The sequence below is a fragment of the Emydura macquarii genome, unplaced genomic scaffold, assembly GCF_026122565.2.
Source record: "Emydura macquarii macquarii isolate MOO-44397 ecotype Brisbane River unplaced genomic scaffold, CSIRO-AGI_Emac_v2 contig_3506, whole genome shotgun sequence".
In the NCBI taxonomy this organism is placed as follows: Eukaryota; Metazoa; Chordata; order Testudines; family Chelidae; genus Emydura; species Emydura macquarii.
In genome coordinates this window covers 11,595,057-11,611,697 of record NW_027133643.1, presented here as the reverse complement: position 1 = coordinate 11,611,697, position 16,641 = coordinate 11,595,057, and the positions used below count along the sequence as shown (strand labels likewise).

Genomic DNA, 16,641 nt, shown 5'->3' with positions numbered 1-16,641 from the left:
TGCTGTGGCAGGCACCCTGTCAGTGTTACTGAGGTGGGGTGTAGAGATCCTATGCAGCATTTGACAGAGATAATGTTAGAATCTTTTCTTAACATATGTCTGTCCATACTGCAGGAACTGCAACAGAACCAAGCCACGGAAAGGGCTAAAAGCGCTGATCATAGCATTGATGATTTCCACCATCAGGAAGGTTAAAGGTGAATAAGGAAGAAGAGCGTCTCTGAATGCTGAGCACTTGTCCTAAGACTCCGAATAAGAAAGTAGGAGAAGACTGGCTGGAAGATGTCCTCCTCCTTGTGCTTACAGATTCTAGCTATGCAAGTCTTGCTTTGCCCTTTAGCTGCAGAAAGCCTTTCCTTTTTCATTTATAGAACTGGTTGCAGGAAGCTATTATCTTGGAGGCCTGGTTTTTATTTTACCATGGGAACTGGTCAGGGATCATATCTTAGCCTACTTCTAGGGTAGACTATAGCCACCTGTGTTACATTTTGATGCTGCTTCATTATTTCACGTGCAAAGTTGTTAATAAAAAATAAACAGCCAGAAGAGCCCAAGACTAGGTCATGCTTTCATTTATTCACTTCATATAAAAATCTCTTAAGAATGTATCTGAACACAATATATAATACTATAACATACATTGTGTGAAACTTTTGAAAACAATAAAATAACCACCTGGAACAATGCAGTGTTCAACAGACATACAAACCCATTGATCATGCACAACTGTGCTATTCTCATCCACTATTTAGTCACAAGTTGGACCGAAAGCTTGAAATATATTTTACAAACTGAGATTGACACCATTATGGTGCCTAACAAGCTTTGTCAGAAGAAGCTTCACAGCACAATTATTACATCAGTTCACATTTTGTCATAGAAATTCACATTGGGTTGTTCATAAATTGGAACATGACATTTAATAGTTGGCAGCATTCACGGGGGATTTCTTTTTCAGTTTCAGTAGTTTAAACAACTCATCCTATTTTTCCCTCTCCCTCTCCCCTATACAACTCTTCTTAACTCATAATGAAAATGAAACCCCTGTGAGCTAATGCTGCCCGAATGCCCTTTATGGGTTCCGTATGTCTCTTATGCTATGTTCAGGTTCTTCTATTTTATTCAATACAAAAGGTTACAAGAAAAAAAGGCAACTCTTATCCAGAGTTTTCTACACAATTAACACCACCGTTGACAGGTAATGTTAATTTATATAAATTAATAACTTACAAAATATTACATTATATACAGTAAGTAATAAATACACTGTTATAAACAGTAATGGACATGTAAGAGCTCAAGGCAGTGCAGGAGAAGGCTGATGGAACTAAACCTAGGATACATGAACTACAGGTGAGAGAAACACAGAGATCTGAGCGTGCAGCTTCCACCGAGCAAAGGGAAGAACTCACATCACACACTGCCTTATTACACTTAATTGTATATGTACTGCACTGTGCTAGAAAAAAAGAACTACTCTTAATCCTGTGCACAACAAAAGTGAACCCCATTGAGGAAAAATACTGTTGTATGTAGCAAGCAAACAGAAAAGATGTGCAATGCCATGAAATGACTTTAAATGGTCATCTGGAGATTTAACGAGACGGTTAAAGGTATAGTAATGCAAAACGAAGGGCACCCCTTCTATTTAACCTGTAAAAATGATTAACCACAATAAAGTGACAGATATTGCCCATGAGAGAAGGAAGACTATTTCTTTTAACAGGAAGAATCAAAAAAGTATCCACCAATTTTGAAACACACTGTGTAGAGTTTTATACTAAACTTTGTGTAATTAATAGGCTCTTGAAAAGACATGAAAGTGTTTACAAAAAAGGCACACAGGTCCGCAGACAGGTGGTTAGGTGGACAAGTTTTATATGTAGAGTTACTATTCAATAATTTCTATCAGTCTAACTGGTATAAATTCCAAAATCCTAGCAGTACAAAAATCTCTCAGTTCTGTGTCGTTCACTTTCAAGCTATTCAGTAACAATTCAAGCTGGCTCCAGAACAACACGATGTTTTAGATGACAAGGCTTTAACTACAATATAAATCATCTGTTAATTCCTGAGCAATCACTCCATACACAATCTTTGACCTTGACTCCAATCTCAAGGACCTGGGAAGATCTTTTAGCCAATGTTGGAAAGAGGCCTCAGACCTAGATCGCAGGCTAGTCCTGTAAGACAGCTTGCATGCTCATTAAGTATTTAAAGTTCACCTAACACACAGTACATTATGTATCAACAGGTGACATATCTTCTGTCACAATTTCTATATTAGCCTCTTCTTGTGATTCCCTTTTGCCTGGGTCAATCACACAGAGTGTTTTTGTATTGCTGAAATAGCTGATACTCTCGCTTTCCTTTTCAGGTCCATCTGAATCCTCCTCTTCAAGAGTCAGTTCAAACTGGAACTTCTCCATTAGACCCTGACAGTCTCTATTCTGTTCATCAAGGGGAGGGGAGGGACTTTGAGGTATCATACTCTGGTACCAGTTCCGATTGTCTTCTAATGTATCTAGGATGTCTTGTGCATCAGGCTGCACTAGGTCTGCCCAGGTTTCCCAAAGTGGATGGACGATGTAATCAATGAATCCAACCTGAGAAACAAAATATTACACACACATTAGAAATGATGGATGCATTGTTTCAGAAAAAAGTTCAACACCATTAAGGACCTGATTTTGACAAGCAGCCTTTATTTTTGTTTGCAAATAACTACATCAGACTGAGCCCACAAACCCAGTGTTTAAATGGGACCATTTGTACCCATAACTAAAGGCCTGTGCAAAACTGGACCTACAAAAAGGGAGGTTGGCTTGAGGTCTTTTTTAAAATCAGGTTCTGAGTGGAGGTTTCATTAAAAGCAACAGTCACGTGGGAATTCAGAGATACCAATGCCATCTCATAATGATTGTAAATAGGCTTGCTGTAATCTTTAGCCGACTCCAAAAAAACCTGTTCTGGTGCAATACTAAGGCAAAACTCAAGCTGAGGTAATCTTTGGGAGATAGAAGACTCCACTGCGGTTTAAAATGTCACCTCCCAACTGTTACCATGCAGAAGTATCTGAAATGACACTATTGATTTTTTTTTAAATGGCAATCACAGTGCAATTCCCTTTGAGCATTCATTTGACTGGCAGCTTTGAAAAAGCCAGCATTCTTAGATTGACCATCAGCCCTAATTCTGAATGTTACTGCTTTGATGGACTTAAGTTTGACCTTTAAGGATATCTTATGAAAGCATGTAGCTTGTGTTTGTGATGACTTGTTTTCTGTTCCACACCTTCAAATGGAGAGAAATCTCTCCTTCCTGCTGCAGAGGCAACTGCCATTTTTTCAGTTCAGATGCAGCCTATTACAGGTGTTAAAAGTTACTTTATTTTTACTTTGTTTTGTAAAGAGTGTACAACACAAAACGAAGGCCCCACTATGTCCCCAGTGTTGGTATAATATGTATCCAGGCCTCCTGGGGATGTGTCATTGATGGAAATAATGATGGTCCAGATTGGGTCTGTGAGTCCTTCAGACTATTGGCAAAGCAAGCTCTGAATTGGATCACTTTTTAATTGTCTGATAAACAGGATGTACAGGATGGAGAAAACTGAATGGCCACAAAGAGGACTGAAATTCTTCCATCTTGGCAAAATGTGTCACTTTACTCCGCACGCTGCTGGCCAACATTTCTATCCAGCAGGAAAACGGCTCTCAAAGGGGCCAGACTCAACAAGCGGATGTTTGCTTTGGAAATCACATATGCCTCCTTCAGACACAACAGGATGTCAATAGAATCATTATAATTCAATTGTAACATACTGTTGAGTAGCTTAAACAAAAAGGTGATGAAAACTTCCTGCAGCACATGTTTGGAGGCACTTTTAAAGTGAAAAAACTCCTGTGTTTGGTTACTGGACAGTAGGGTTCATTGACATTATAAAAACTCCCAATATTCATAAAGGACTAATGGTCAGAAATGTTGCAACTTTTAAATGAAGCCAATAGTTAATTGTTTGTCTAAACAAGCAACTCAAATCACAACCATCCAACCAAACAATCACACTTTGTTTTGCCTGTTTCTGATAACTAAAAAGAGTATTTACTAGATTTAAAAGGACATTATTTAAAAGGACATTTTTGAGAATTTTAAATATGTTTGTATTTGGCATTCTTTCTATTTTAGGCCCTTTTAACTTCAAAATTTAAATCCCTCTCTCTCTCTCTATGCATTCTTTTCTTGTTCAAGTGGTAGCCATTCTGTTCAATTCCTGATCTCCCTGCAAAACCAAAATCCATTTTTAAAGCCTCTCTGAACGGAGAATATGGAGCAGAAAAATGCATCAACACTGCCTTTTGGGGCATGTGGACATTTCCTTGCCAAACTGGGGTCATAGATTGTTTTGGGGCTAACAAATACAATCGGATTTTTTTTTTCCAACAAAATTACTCTATGGCGACATGAATAATTTTGAAACAACTTGGTTGAGCACCGGAGGACATTTAGAAATAATAATGATCAACTTTGTTAATTATTTGGGCCCACAAATCCTTGATAACTTCTTGTTCAAGCCAATTAAATAAGCACCTGAGACACCACTATATGAAGAGCAGAATCTGCTTTAGCCCAACACAACTTATTGGGCTCAACACTGGGCTGACTGGGTTAAATTCTATGGCTTGTCTTATACAGATCAGACCACATGATCTAATGGTTCCTTCTAGCTTTAAAATCTATGAAGGAGAACTAGGGATGTGCCGATTAGTTCTCAAAAAATAAGAAATATCCCAGCCTTCAAAGGAGCCAACTCCTTTTTTAAACATTTGTATCGATTTAGATAATTATTGCCCTGGCTCCCCAATCTGCTCTCCACCATGACTTTCAACAGGCCCATAACATTATATCCTGAAAAACTGGGGGTTTCCACAGGTCTCGTAGTCCACATTGGGTTGACTGTTGTCTACATTTGGCTGTTGTCCAAAGCCTTCTGGAGTGGATCCTGACTCAGGAAGTCTAAGAGAATAGCCACTAACAGAGACTGCCAAAACTTGGGTAATCTGGCAGGATATTGAACAAATTTAGGAGGGACTCATTGAGGATCAACGAAATTGTGAAGGATGAGAGAAGGAATGGTAGGTGGGGGAGTCTGAATCACACCTTCCCAGCTAGGGGGATCAGCTAGATTACTGATTACTTCTGGAAGTAGAAACACAAAAAGGGAAGGATGAGTCTGCATTTGAAAATGAAGAGAAGCGAGGCAGGAATGAGAACACCTAAAACGGTCATGTAAATCCATAAAAGCTTCAGAGACATCCTGGTATTTGGGGTCTATCAGAATCAAACTTCTGAACCTTTGGATGTTTATCTATCCCTCTGAAAAAAAAAACTTTTATTATAATAGAAAAGGCAGATGACCCTTAAGCATATTAAATGCAGCAAGAGGATGCCACTCCTTTTGGAAAAATATCTGAATCAACAAAAAACACTTGGAACAAACTCACCCCTGGTTTAACTCCACTGATTAGACCAGAGTTATATCAGTGATGAACTTGGCCCATTCAATTTTAAAACTACAAACTGAAACAAATAAAATGTACCCCAATGTAAATTACCTGTGATTTCTCCACCGATGCTGTGTGTTTGTCACACATTGGACTAATTTCCATTCCTCTCTCTCGTTCTTTGTCTCCCTGCTGGAAAAATTCCTCCATGATTCTGTCTGTCCATTGCCGATATAGTTCCAGGGATTTTGTGGGATTACTCAAGTCTGCACAATGTACCATATTTCGGAGAACCTGTAATTAGAGTAATAAGAAAACTCTCAAAATCAAGTAGAACAGAAGATCTCAGACCACCCGATTTTTGTTTAATCACAAACATTTTAAACACAAATCTTTGATATACAAAGTCCTATAAAAAAGTAACTTCTCAAAAATGTCCTCCTTCCAAGTTACACTAGAGATTAGTTGTCAGGGTCTTTTGTGGAAGCAAAAAGGGCATTGTGTGCCAAGTCAGCTAACTCTATGAATTTACAGAGGGCAGTGGCAGTACGCCATCACATAGGTTTGTTCTTGAAGACAGGTGCTTCCCACCATTCATAATTTCTTTTCTAAGCAGAGCCTTTTATTACTATATATGCCTGCTCTGTTAAATGAATAACATCCCTTATACACAAACAAAATGGATTTGATTAACTGAGGACAAAGGGATTTACAGGGAAATGGAGTGTTCTATATTTTACAGCAACTTCTCTCTCCATATTAGAAGATTTAAAAAAAAATGAACTGTGATCTTTCTGTTAAATCAGTGATATGCTGGGAGGTTTTTTGTGAGCCTATTGTTAAATACCTGCCACCAAAGTGGAGGGAGGAATGGGGCTTTCCCTGCCTCTGAGAAAATAATCCCCTTTTCTCAATACTGAGACTCAGGGCTGTGGGTTTTACTATGCATTGAGGGTGTTCTGGGGAAGGTCTCCCTCAATATCTCCTGTTGAAACTGTTCTACTTCATATAAATAGTTAAGTATCACTAGACTAAAGGAAGTGGAACCTGGGTCTCCCACCTCCCAGATGAGTACCCAAATCATTGGGCTATAGAGTCATTCTAATTATGTCTCTGGCCCAATGCAGATTTAATTGTTTATATAAAATGGAACAGCTTCAATAAGAGAGACTGAGAGAACATTGCTGTGCTTAAATCCATCCTTAAGACCTTCCTGTACCTCTCTGCTACTCTCCATGGTACAGAACAGATCCTACAAGCTTTGAATGATTCCCAAAAAAGTTAGCACTGAACTTTGCAACAAATGTCAGGCCTATTACCCAGAGTAAAACTATGCAGCATGGTTTCTTCAACAAAGAATAAACTGTGCAAAATGGAAAAAAATCTAAGGAAAACTGCAGTCACATACCTGTATACGATCTGTATAGTTATCCAGAAGGAGAACTCCTGAACTTGTCACTTTCTTAGTTTCCACCATAGTCTTCAGATCTGCCAAAAGGCTCATATGTTTGGACATATCTGTTGCCAACACCTTTACAAAAGAAGAAAATCTTCTTAAGTAAATGCAGCAGTGCAAAAAGCCATTTTTTGTCTTTAAGAACAGCAGCAGTAGGTACAGCCCGAGGACAATAAGGGTAAAATTCTTACCATGTCAATCACCATTTTCCTGAGAGTCTGACGCTGTTTCTTCGAAAGGTTCTGGAAGATATCACAGTGCTCTTCTTGTAGCAGTTTGAAACCCACAGCAAGATGGTGGTTTTCCAAGACAGATTCATCATTGTACATGAGGGCTAGTTCAGAATCTAGCAAAGAAGTGTGAAAGAAATCAGTAAGTGTAAGGCATGATTTCAGACAGGATACATGTCTTCTGTGCATTAAAGTTTTTATAATCATTTACATAAACGATTAAAAACCAGGCATGCTGTGTTCTACTGGTTTTCTTTTTGTTTCACCAGAGCCAAACAGCATGTGGTAATTCTACTGCTTACACTCATATACAAGCATCATGTTGCTGAACTCTAATATACTCATTATTATTCAGTTTAATTGGTAACTAGCTTTAAATGAGAGAAAAAATGATTTTCTGTCACTAACAACAGAAAGCATGAAACATGCGAAGGGACTTCCCAAAATGGAACCGTACAGTTGTCTTGGAACCAACACATGTAGGAACCACAAACACTAATCTTTGGCTTTATCCTCATCCAAAATAAGAAATAAAATATAAAATATATTATGGATTATTTCGTTGTCTCATATTAATTATAAAAGAACTGTCCAAATTCACATTAATGTCTAGAAGACGCACTGTAAGCTAGTACTAAGAAAATAAACACGATTTATATCACAAGGAGGCCACATCACAAAGTTTACTGTGTTTTTTTAGTTTGACAATAGTTTAATAATTACCCAATTTTGTGGCGTGCTCGTAGTCTACTGTAGAATATTGCATGACAGTAATGCAGTCTTAAAGCAGTAATTTGAGATCTTAATCTGCTACTAAATCTTTGCTGACCAAGGGAGAAAGTGTACTACATTTGCAGATTAGTGGGGCACTACTTTATTTACAACAAGACTTACTTGTATTGATAAGAAATTGATTGGAGACACCTGGGTGATCCACATCATGAATTGCAGCTGCAAAAATTGCTGCAAGGATTTCCAAATCTGTGAAGACAGCCTAAGGAAAAAATGAACCAAATGAGCATGTGACCACAGCCTTTACAGTTTGCATGGAAAATTGTGCAGAACAAATTGTCAGTGTTTTTAAGATTTAGCCTTCCATCGGCAAAACATTTCTAGTCAGAAGAAAGCCCTTCAACCAGTATGTGCACTTTAATATGGGATGGAAATTGTTACTGAAAATTACTTAAGGAATCTTTGCCCTAGAATAAACCGAGCCCTCAGAAAAGCACAATAATGTACTACGTTGGCAGGGCTGAAGCAGAATGCTTCACTTTCAGTGCTCTGCTATGTATTTTAACAATCTCAAAGTGAAATCTTGAGTCTGTGAACAGAGCCCTAGTAAAAGATTTTGAGGCGCTGGGAGTGGACAGAATCTCATCTATAAACCAGAAGTAAGGGCAAGATATGGCATAGAAGCTCTGAACCTTGTATGGCACTGGAATGCATGACCACTAGCCCACTGGTCAGTTCAAGATTACACACTTTAGTCTCCCATGCCTCTATTGCCTTCCAGCCGTTAGGCTTCAGAGCCACCAAATCCTGCAGAGAGTCAATTAATTCAAAGACAGAGGATCTATATAGTGTAATATCCATGTAGATATCCAGCTTTATTGCATTAGAATTATCCAGTCAAATTGCTTCAATGCCCCCAACACAGATCACTTTGTTAAAAAGAGAACAACTCACATCTAATGCAGGGGTAGAGAGAAGAACATGTGTTGACTGGGCCACATCAGCAGCATGTAGGCTGTTATGATAGGCTACATCGGAATGGTAGTGGTCTTCCAAAGTCATCATGTAAGTTACAAAGGTGTCCGATGAGATTTTGAATGTTTTTAGTAGATCTCTCTCCTGTTTAATAAATATGAAAAGAATACATATTAACCATGCAACTAAAGGTGTCCCTGTAAACATGTTTTGGGAAGTAACAAACCAGAAAACAATCAGAAACCATACAAGTGTTGTAAAAGAATAGCAAATGTACGTGCTCTAACCTGAAATATGGCGTACATAATACAGGTGAGTGGCCTGCTGTGTGAATATCTTGCAACATTAAATATGTTAAGACCCCATTTGTTCAGATCCTCCAGCTCCTATAGAAAAACAGAACCAATACAAGAGAATAGTTACAATACTTTAAGAATGCATGTGGGAGCATGTACAACACACTCTCGTATCTATCAGTTTAATCAGGTCTTCAGCATTTGCTGAAAGTTTAATAAGATAATTAATATTAATTGGTAATTAGCAAAGTACATGAAATGTAAAGTAACAGTGAAGAGTCAAACCACTGTTAAGTGGCGAACACATTTCATTGAGTCATAAGTGAATTATTTTCAGTGCTATATATCTCCCTATGTAGCCAGAGAAAACCGCAGTGAGACAACAAAGGCACAGTAGCCAATGGTAGACATGGCTGAGCTGTGCTCACTGATACTTAAGACGGTACCATTCAGAATTATTTAGCCACATCCTCCTGCTTCTGGTCTTTTAAAGTATTCTGATTACATTTCAAAGGCCTGTACACACTTAAAAATATGCTTTAGAGGCCTGATTCGACTCCCATTGAAAAAATTAATTCAGATTCCCAATATTCTTATCACATAGATAATATTTAATCCCATTTTACAAAAGAGGCGATGAGGCTAGGCTAAGTGACTTGCTCTAGTTCAAACAGATGAGAACAGCACCCACAAGACCCGTCTCCCATTTTCATGCTAAAGCTACTAGACAACACCATCTTTTCTCCCTTTTCAGTATCAAAGAAGATCTAGAATGACATAACTATAAGGATGTTTATGTACAAGAACCATGCATACCTTAGCCAGATGGTCTTCCTTTTCTGTTTTCACACCAAACCGCGAAATGCTGGTGTTATTTAAGCTTGAACTATGCATTAATTTTTTCACTCCACTGATCTGTGTCATGAGCTGCTGTTTTTTCTTCTTCTCTCTGTCTTTCTGGGTGGGAGAGGGAATCTCCACATCATTTTGCTTATCTGTGAAAGAAAAAAGTGAACTGATTCAACTACACGGAATCAGGACACAGGAAACTCTCACTTTAAAATCAACCATTTTGAGGTCCTCCGTTCAGTTTTAATTTATTACACGTGATAATTTTAGAACCTTGCAACCCACTTTACACAATCAATCCTGAAGATTTAAAAGAGTATTTTAATAAACCATTAAAATCAAATTGAATTTGAAATACTACATTCAAGCAAGGAATGATTATTGTAAATTAAGACGGTATTAGTCATTACCATTGTCTTTAACATAGTAATAATTAATAATGAAAGGCTGATACACTCAGGTCTAAATCCACTAGTTACATAAATGCTGGTCTAAGATCTTATGTTGGTGTAAAGGATGTTCGTGACCCTAGGAAGAGGGGGTCAAATTCACTGTTGGTGCAACTATACTAATGCCAGGGTAGTTATACACCAGAAGAGAATTTGGTCCCCGATGAGTGTAGTAGGTTGTCAGAAATCGCTGAATCTCTCCTCTTGTGAGTGGAGCTGCCAGTGAATGTGAAAGAAGGATATATCCAGGGCAGTCAAAATCTAGGCTGATTTAGTGGTTCCACACGCACATTCGCAGTGGAGGCCTGGTCTATTTTAAAGACGGCCCCTCCTGATCTAAACCTAGTGCAGGACAGCAACATTACCACAGTCTGCCTTCCACAGTGATGAATCTTCCCTTTGGGCTTTGCTGGGGCATGATACACCAACTTTGTTTAAATTGGGCGATAGTGTATCAATATTTATATAATATAATGTCCACCCTTTAATTTCAATCATTAAAAATGAACCAGTGTCATACAGTAACCTGTACTAACTTATTCCTGACTTCGATGGGAGTTTAGCACACAACTGGGAAGAGAATTTGACCTGCTCTGATTTGTTTATATAAATAGACATTTATTAAATTAGTTATCACCTTTGGCTTTAATGTAAGACAAATAATTTATTTATTACATTAAAATGGAGAAACAATGGCACATGACTTTTGCAGTATGCTTTTTTGTGCTCTTGTGAAATAGATTATAATCTCTTTGCACTTCTGCAGATCTAATCATCTCTAAAAGGGCTAAGGCACTAGTTGTGTTTTCCTTTGCTTAATTAAAGATCTGTGCAATAAGAACTACTACTGTATCTGCAATATTGCAATTAAGAAGAAAACCATTGTTCACGACTGTTGATTTGACATCAATGGGCTTTTCCCTTGTGAGTAGGCACTGGAACAACATAAGGACTTCTCTATATGTTTAGCAATGTTTAGTGCTAAGGCAGGGCAAAATGAAGATCCTAAACAAAAACCTTGTTACTTGATAAAATAGCTAAACTCATGAATAATGTGAATTTTAAGAAATATCCTTTGGACATATGGAATTTGTTGGTATAGTATAGCAATGGAGAGCAAGAAATAATAAAAATAAAAACCTGTACTTATCAGTAAAAGGTTTTAAGGTTAGTGATCTAGCTACATACAGTACACTCATGTTGCTAAGTGCCCACCACAAAATATTACTTATTATGAAAATATTCTACTTGAATTTAAGAATGTGTATTTTTTACCCTGAGTTAGAGTAATTTACACTAGAGTACCTGCCATTTAACAGACAGGTATTGCAAGTAGTTCATTGATTTTAAAATATAAAAATGGCACCAACAGGTTTTCTGTACCTCCAACACCACATAGTATGGTTTCTAATGACTGATATAATTCCCACTCCCGCTGAGCTTTTATTGTTTTCTATCAGTCCTACTTATGGTCCCCTTTAAACCAACCAGAGCATGTGATCACCTGAGCAAGTGACTGTCATCTCCTTTATGATTCTATGATCAACCACCAAAGGTTTAGCAATTTGTTCCACAGAGTGTCTGTTCCAGATGTTCTTAAAGACAGTCTATGAGTATATACTGGTGTGAAATGTCTTACCTAGGAAAGTGTTTGAAATGTATTCAGAGACTTGGTTCCCGGATCGGCTCATTTCTGAGAGGTGTGTCAACTCTCGGTTCAGCATTCTCTTGAACTGTTGAAATAAAATAAATTTTAAAAAGCTGACATTTTTCTGAATGCTGTTCTACATTAATTTAGCTGTAACTTTATTGCATGCAAATCCACAAACAAGATATTGAGAGATAAACTGTGTAGATATTTGAACACAGTCAGCACCATCTGGTTGAATTTAGATAATATTCAGCACCATCATAATTGGCAATTTCTTGCTATCATATTAAATTGACAGTAATGAATTTCTAACAGAATGTGCACATTAGCTTTTCTGCATCAAATGAAAGAGAAGACTACGTTATACGCAATTTCTCTAAAAGATTAAAGTCCTGTACAGGTTTTCAATTCCACATCCTGCCTAATTTTTAAATATAAATTCACTCTGTTTTGCTATATATTTGCAAAATAGGTTAGGAATGCATGATAGAGGAAAAATATATTGTAACTCTAAAGAAGAAAACACATATGCTTGGATTTATTATATGACAAAACAGGATTTAAACATGTTTTCATCCTAATATGCACAAAATTATATCCCTAATTTTCAAATGAAACTATATTTATAGCTAAATTATTCTGTCTTCTGAAGTGAATCATCAAAAGGGGGAAAAAACCATTAAATATAAATATAATGCATTTACAGTATGTACAGGGATGTTATCTCTTGCTATATAGTACATATATTTATTTAAATAGCATGTGCTTTATATATTTTATATCCTAGATTTATAATATATAACACAGTCATTTATAATTTGTCATCCAAGATTCTTAACCCACCTTGATGTAACCCCAAGATACAGATAACAAATAATTTGCTTCAGGCATTTTGGAAAACTCCACACCACAATCAAGAAATCCCTTATGAAGAATTCACAGGTCAGGTAGAGGAATTCCACAAAAACAAGGATGTCCCAGTTTTCCAGTCAATAAAAAGATTAATATTCATAAAAGCCAAAGATGAGAAAAAACATGGTATTTTCTAATCCAACACGAAGCCAAGCTTTGCATTCAATCTTTGCAGAAGGGTGGTATGTGGGCTTATTTGCTGGCAGAACAGAATAATTAAATCAGGGATTGCACGAAGAAGCAAGAGCTAATCCAAATGCATTCAGCTAGATGGCTTGAAGCATTTATGAATTATGAATAGTCCTGGCTGCTTAGCCGGCTGAAGGGGGTTCCCACTCCAGATTAGTCTGGCTCAGCTGCGCTATGCAAGGAAGAAATGATGGCTGTTTTTTGAGGGGTTTGCCAGCTATAGCAATACAGCCATGTTTTTCAAAAGGACGATTAAAATGGAGGAAGCCCTGTGCATATCTAAATAAATCAAAAGTAGGCAGCAGCCTCCTCATCTCAATCTCTGCATATTTTTAAAATCTTCATCATTGCAGAGATAGATGATTTTCAGTGCAAATGTTCACATTCGGATTTTGTAAAACAGGATTGCTAACTCCTTCCACAGTAACCCTGATTTTGATTTACCTTACTTTTCATACCTCTAGCAAGATAAAGGCAAAAATGTATTCTAGTAAATTTCAAACTGGGAATGTTTTCAAACAATAAATTATCAATATCTATCCATTTTACCTCTGTTACAACCGTAAGAACAAGAGTCCTTAACTCTATAATGTGAGTCTACAAAGCACAATTTAAATTTCAATCACTTGCTTCATATTGCTACATGAATGCATTCACAATCCCATTTTATAGATTTAATCAGAATTTTCATTTACATTTAAGGTTGCAATGCAAATAATATACTCTATTGTTTACTGTGTATGTGATGTAAATCAGAGTAAGAAATCACTGGTGATTATAAATATTCATACTGCTTTAGGATTTTATTGCTGTCTATTGTTTGTATGACTGCATATAGCATCCAGACAGGATTCCTAAAATAAAAGTGAAATTTTAGGTTTAAAATTACTTCTGTTTTTTGACTGCTTTGAATAGGTGTTATCTGTGCTGATTGGGATGATGTCATGTGGCTTCCTCCATATGTGTTAAGGGACATGCATGGAGGGGAAGCCTACTGCTGTAATGTAGCTCCTTGCCCCCATCACTGTGCAAGAATTCAAGTACAGCTAGTCAAAAGAATATCACAGTAACATTGCAACAGTACCTACTTCCTTTACTGTGAGGCTTCCCTTCAGATTGTAATCAAGCATCTATAATAATAGCCTTACTGCAAGAATTCTAACACTGCTTTAAGGAAAAGTAAAGCTAGTTTCTAAAAGGTTTTTAAAAACTGGCTTTAAAAAGAGAATCATAAGCAATCGTACCATTTTGGGTGACATTTACAAGTCCAAAGAATCACAACAACTGATTTTCCATGTAACTGTTTTCAAACATCCACCTCTCGACTGCTAGACTGTGTTTTTGGTGAACAACACATTAAATAAGAATTTCCTACTGCCTACGATGGCTATCCTTAAGTCCCTGGTGGATTTAGTGAAATATAAAGTATTGTTCATTCATCACACAGAAATTTACTTAAATAAATTGAATTACTTTGTCAGAAGAGCCTATTTTCAGGGCACTATTCAGCAGATCTATCAAGTATCACCTATGGTACACATAGCGAAGGCTTTGCAATAGGTTTGGTGCCCTGCTGACCTAACCTGCTGAAACTTGGCAATAAAAAACAAAACCTTTTTGTATGTAGTGTTGTTGTAGCCGTGTCAGTCCCAGGATACTAGAGAGACAACGTGGCTGAGGTACCATCTTTTCTTGGACCAGCTTCTGTTGGTGAAGGAGACAAGTGTTCAAGCTTACACAGAGCTCTGATCTGAAGAGCTCTGTGTAAAGCTTGTGTCTCTCACCAGCAGAAATTGGTCCAATGAAAACATTTTTTGAGCAGTTATGCAAAGGCCTCCTGTGGAAAGTCTACACAGTAGAGACTCCATTTTAATCAGGGCAATCTAACAATGCTGCCAAGCCAGCAACCACAAGGGGCCTCAAGGTCACAGAAGCCCCACCCAGCAGGGACAGGTTGAAATGTCAGTGATGTTTACTTTGGATACGCCATTGGCTATGGCCATATGGAAGGGAGAATGAACAGCTTTGGGTTGCTGACAGAGATCTCGAGGGGTAGTTGTCTCCCATGTTTATCGCAACTTTGCCTGGCACATATCACAGGTTTCCCTCTTTCTCTTTTAATAGAGGAAACTTCCACCTATTATTCCACTAACTCCCTGCATATTCCCTGTATACACATACATACAAAGTCTGCACACCAAAGCTTGGGCTTTACACCAATAGGTCAGAACCTGATCACAAAGTTTCTCTCCATCCCTTCTACACAGATAACCCCTATTCCGAATGATTAAGACCTGAGCAAATGAAAGCATGAAATCTGTTTGTAATATTTTTCAGTTACTCAAATTCCAAAGGTGAGTAGCTGATGCCACTTCCCTTTTACCATATAACGCCAGCGTGGAAGGGAGTTTGGACATTGGACTCCTTACCTTCACTATCTGTGATGCTTTATCTCTAGACAAATCTGTCCACTTGTACCAATGTGTTCTTCAGACAGTGATGGGTTAGTAGTTCATACATTTTTCTACCAGTTTAACTACTGAATGTCATATGTGTCCGCTACGATTGGTTTAGGCAGACAACCACCTACAAATGAGAGCTTTCCTGCAAATGTCCAAATCCTTATTCCACATGGCAAATGAATAGCACCAAGGAACAAACCCAATCACAGTAGAACAAGAATCATCAACAACTAGGTGGGCTAGAAGTGAAAGTAAAAACACTAAAGATAGATCAGCTAATCCGCTACCATCCACAGACAACTTGTGGAGAGAAACAGATCCACACACGCAGAGCACAGTGCCTGAAAATGCCTCTTAGCAAGAAACAGGTGCAATTTTCACTTTAAAAGTGACTGGAAGCCGGGATGCTGTCACATGGCTTTAGGGATCTTTTTGTGGTGCGTCAGTGTCACCAGACTTTTGGCACATGATCAGTTCACTCAGGAATATGTCATAAGATCCAGGCAACGGAGAGTTGTGAATGATGCTTGATGTGAAGGTCAGGAATCTCAGTGCTGTGGGCACACTGGAGAATTACTTTCAATTACTAAATCTCATTTAAGATTCATGTCAGCTGAGAGAGGTCAAAGACTCTTTATCCAAATTCAAGGAACTACCAAGCCAAAACTTGGTTTTTGAGAATTATAAACCAAAAAATTCAGAATTAATTGTATTGACTTTGTTAGCACTTGCCCTCTCCATTGTTATGTTTTTCACTCTTGGATGTGTATATATATACACACCTCCTATCTGTGGTTTCCACTTCATGCATCTGACAAAGTAGGTTGCAGCCCACGGAAGCTTATGCCCGCAGATCTTTGTTAGTCTTTAAGGTGCTACAGGACTCTTGTTGTTTATGCTGTATACAGACTAACACGGCTACCCCTCTGGAACTTT

The 16,641-nt window shown here is 37.7% G+C and overlaps 1 protein-coding gene across 6 annotated transcripts in view; it reads right to left on the bottom strand.

Annotated features, from left to right (window-relative positions):
- Positions 1-556: 556 nt before the first annotated feature.
- PDE4B (phosphodiesterase 4B) overlaps positions 557-16,641 on the bottom strand; it is a 321,202-nt gene continuing 305,117 nt past the window's right edge. For all 6 annotated transcript variants that reach the window (XM_067535627.1, XM_067535625.1, XM_067535624.1 and 3 more), the window contains 9 exons: positions 12,131-12,224; positions 10,010-10,188; positions 9,185-9,283; positions 8,877-9,041; positions 8,085-8,184; positions 7,152-7,306; positions 6,913-7,035; positions 5,616-5,798; positions 557-2,606 (listed from right to left, as the gene is read on the bottom strand). In XM_067535627.1, the coding sequence (XP_067391728.1) occupies positions 2,241-2,606; positions 5,616-5,798; positions 6,913-7,035; positions 7,152-7,306; positions 8,085-8,184; positions 8,877-9,041; positions 9,185-9,283; positions 10,010-10,188; positions 12,131-12,224 (1,464 nt within the window). In that variant the 3' untranslated portion in view covers positions 557-2,240. The remainder of the gene's footprint in view (positions 2,607-5,615; positions 5,799-6,912; positions 7,036-7,151; positions 7,307-8,084; positions 8,185-8,876; positions 9,042-9,184; positions 9,284-10,009; positions 10,189-12,130; positions 12,225-16,641) is intronic.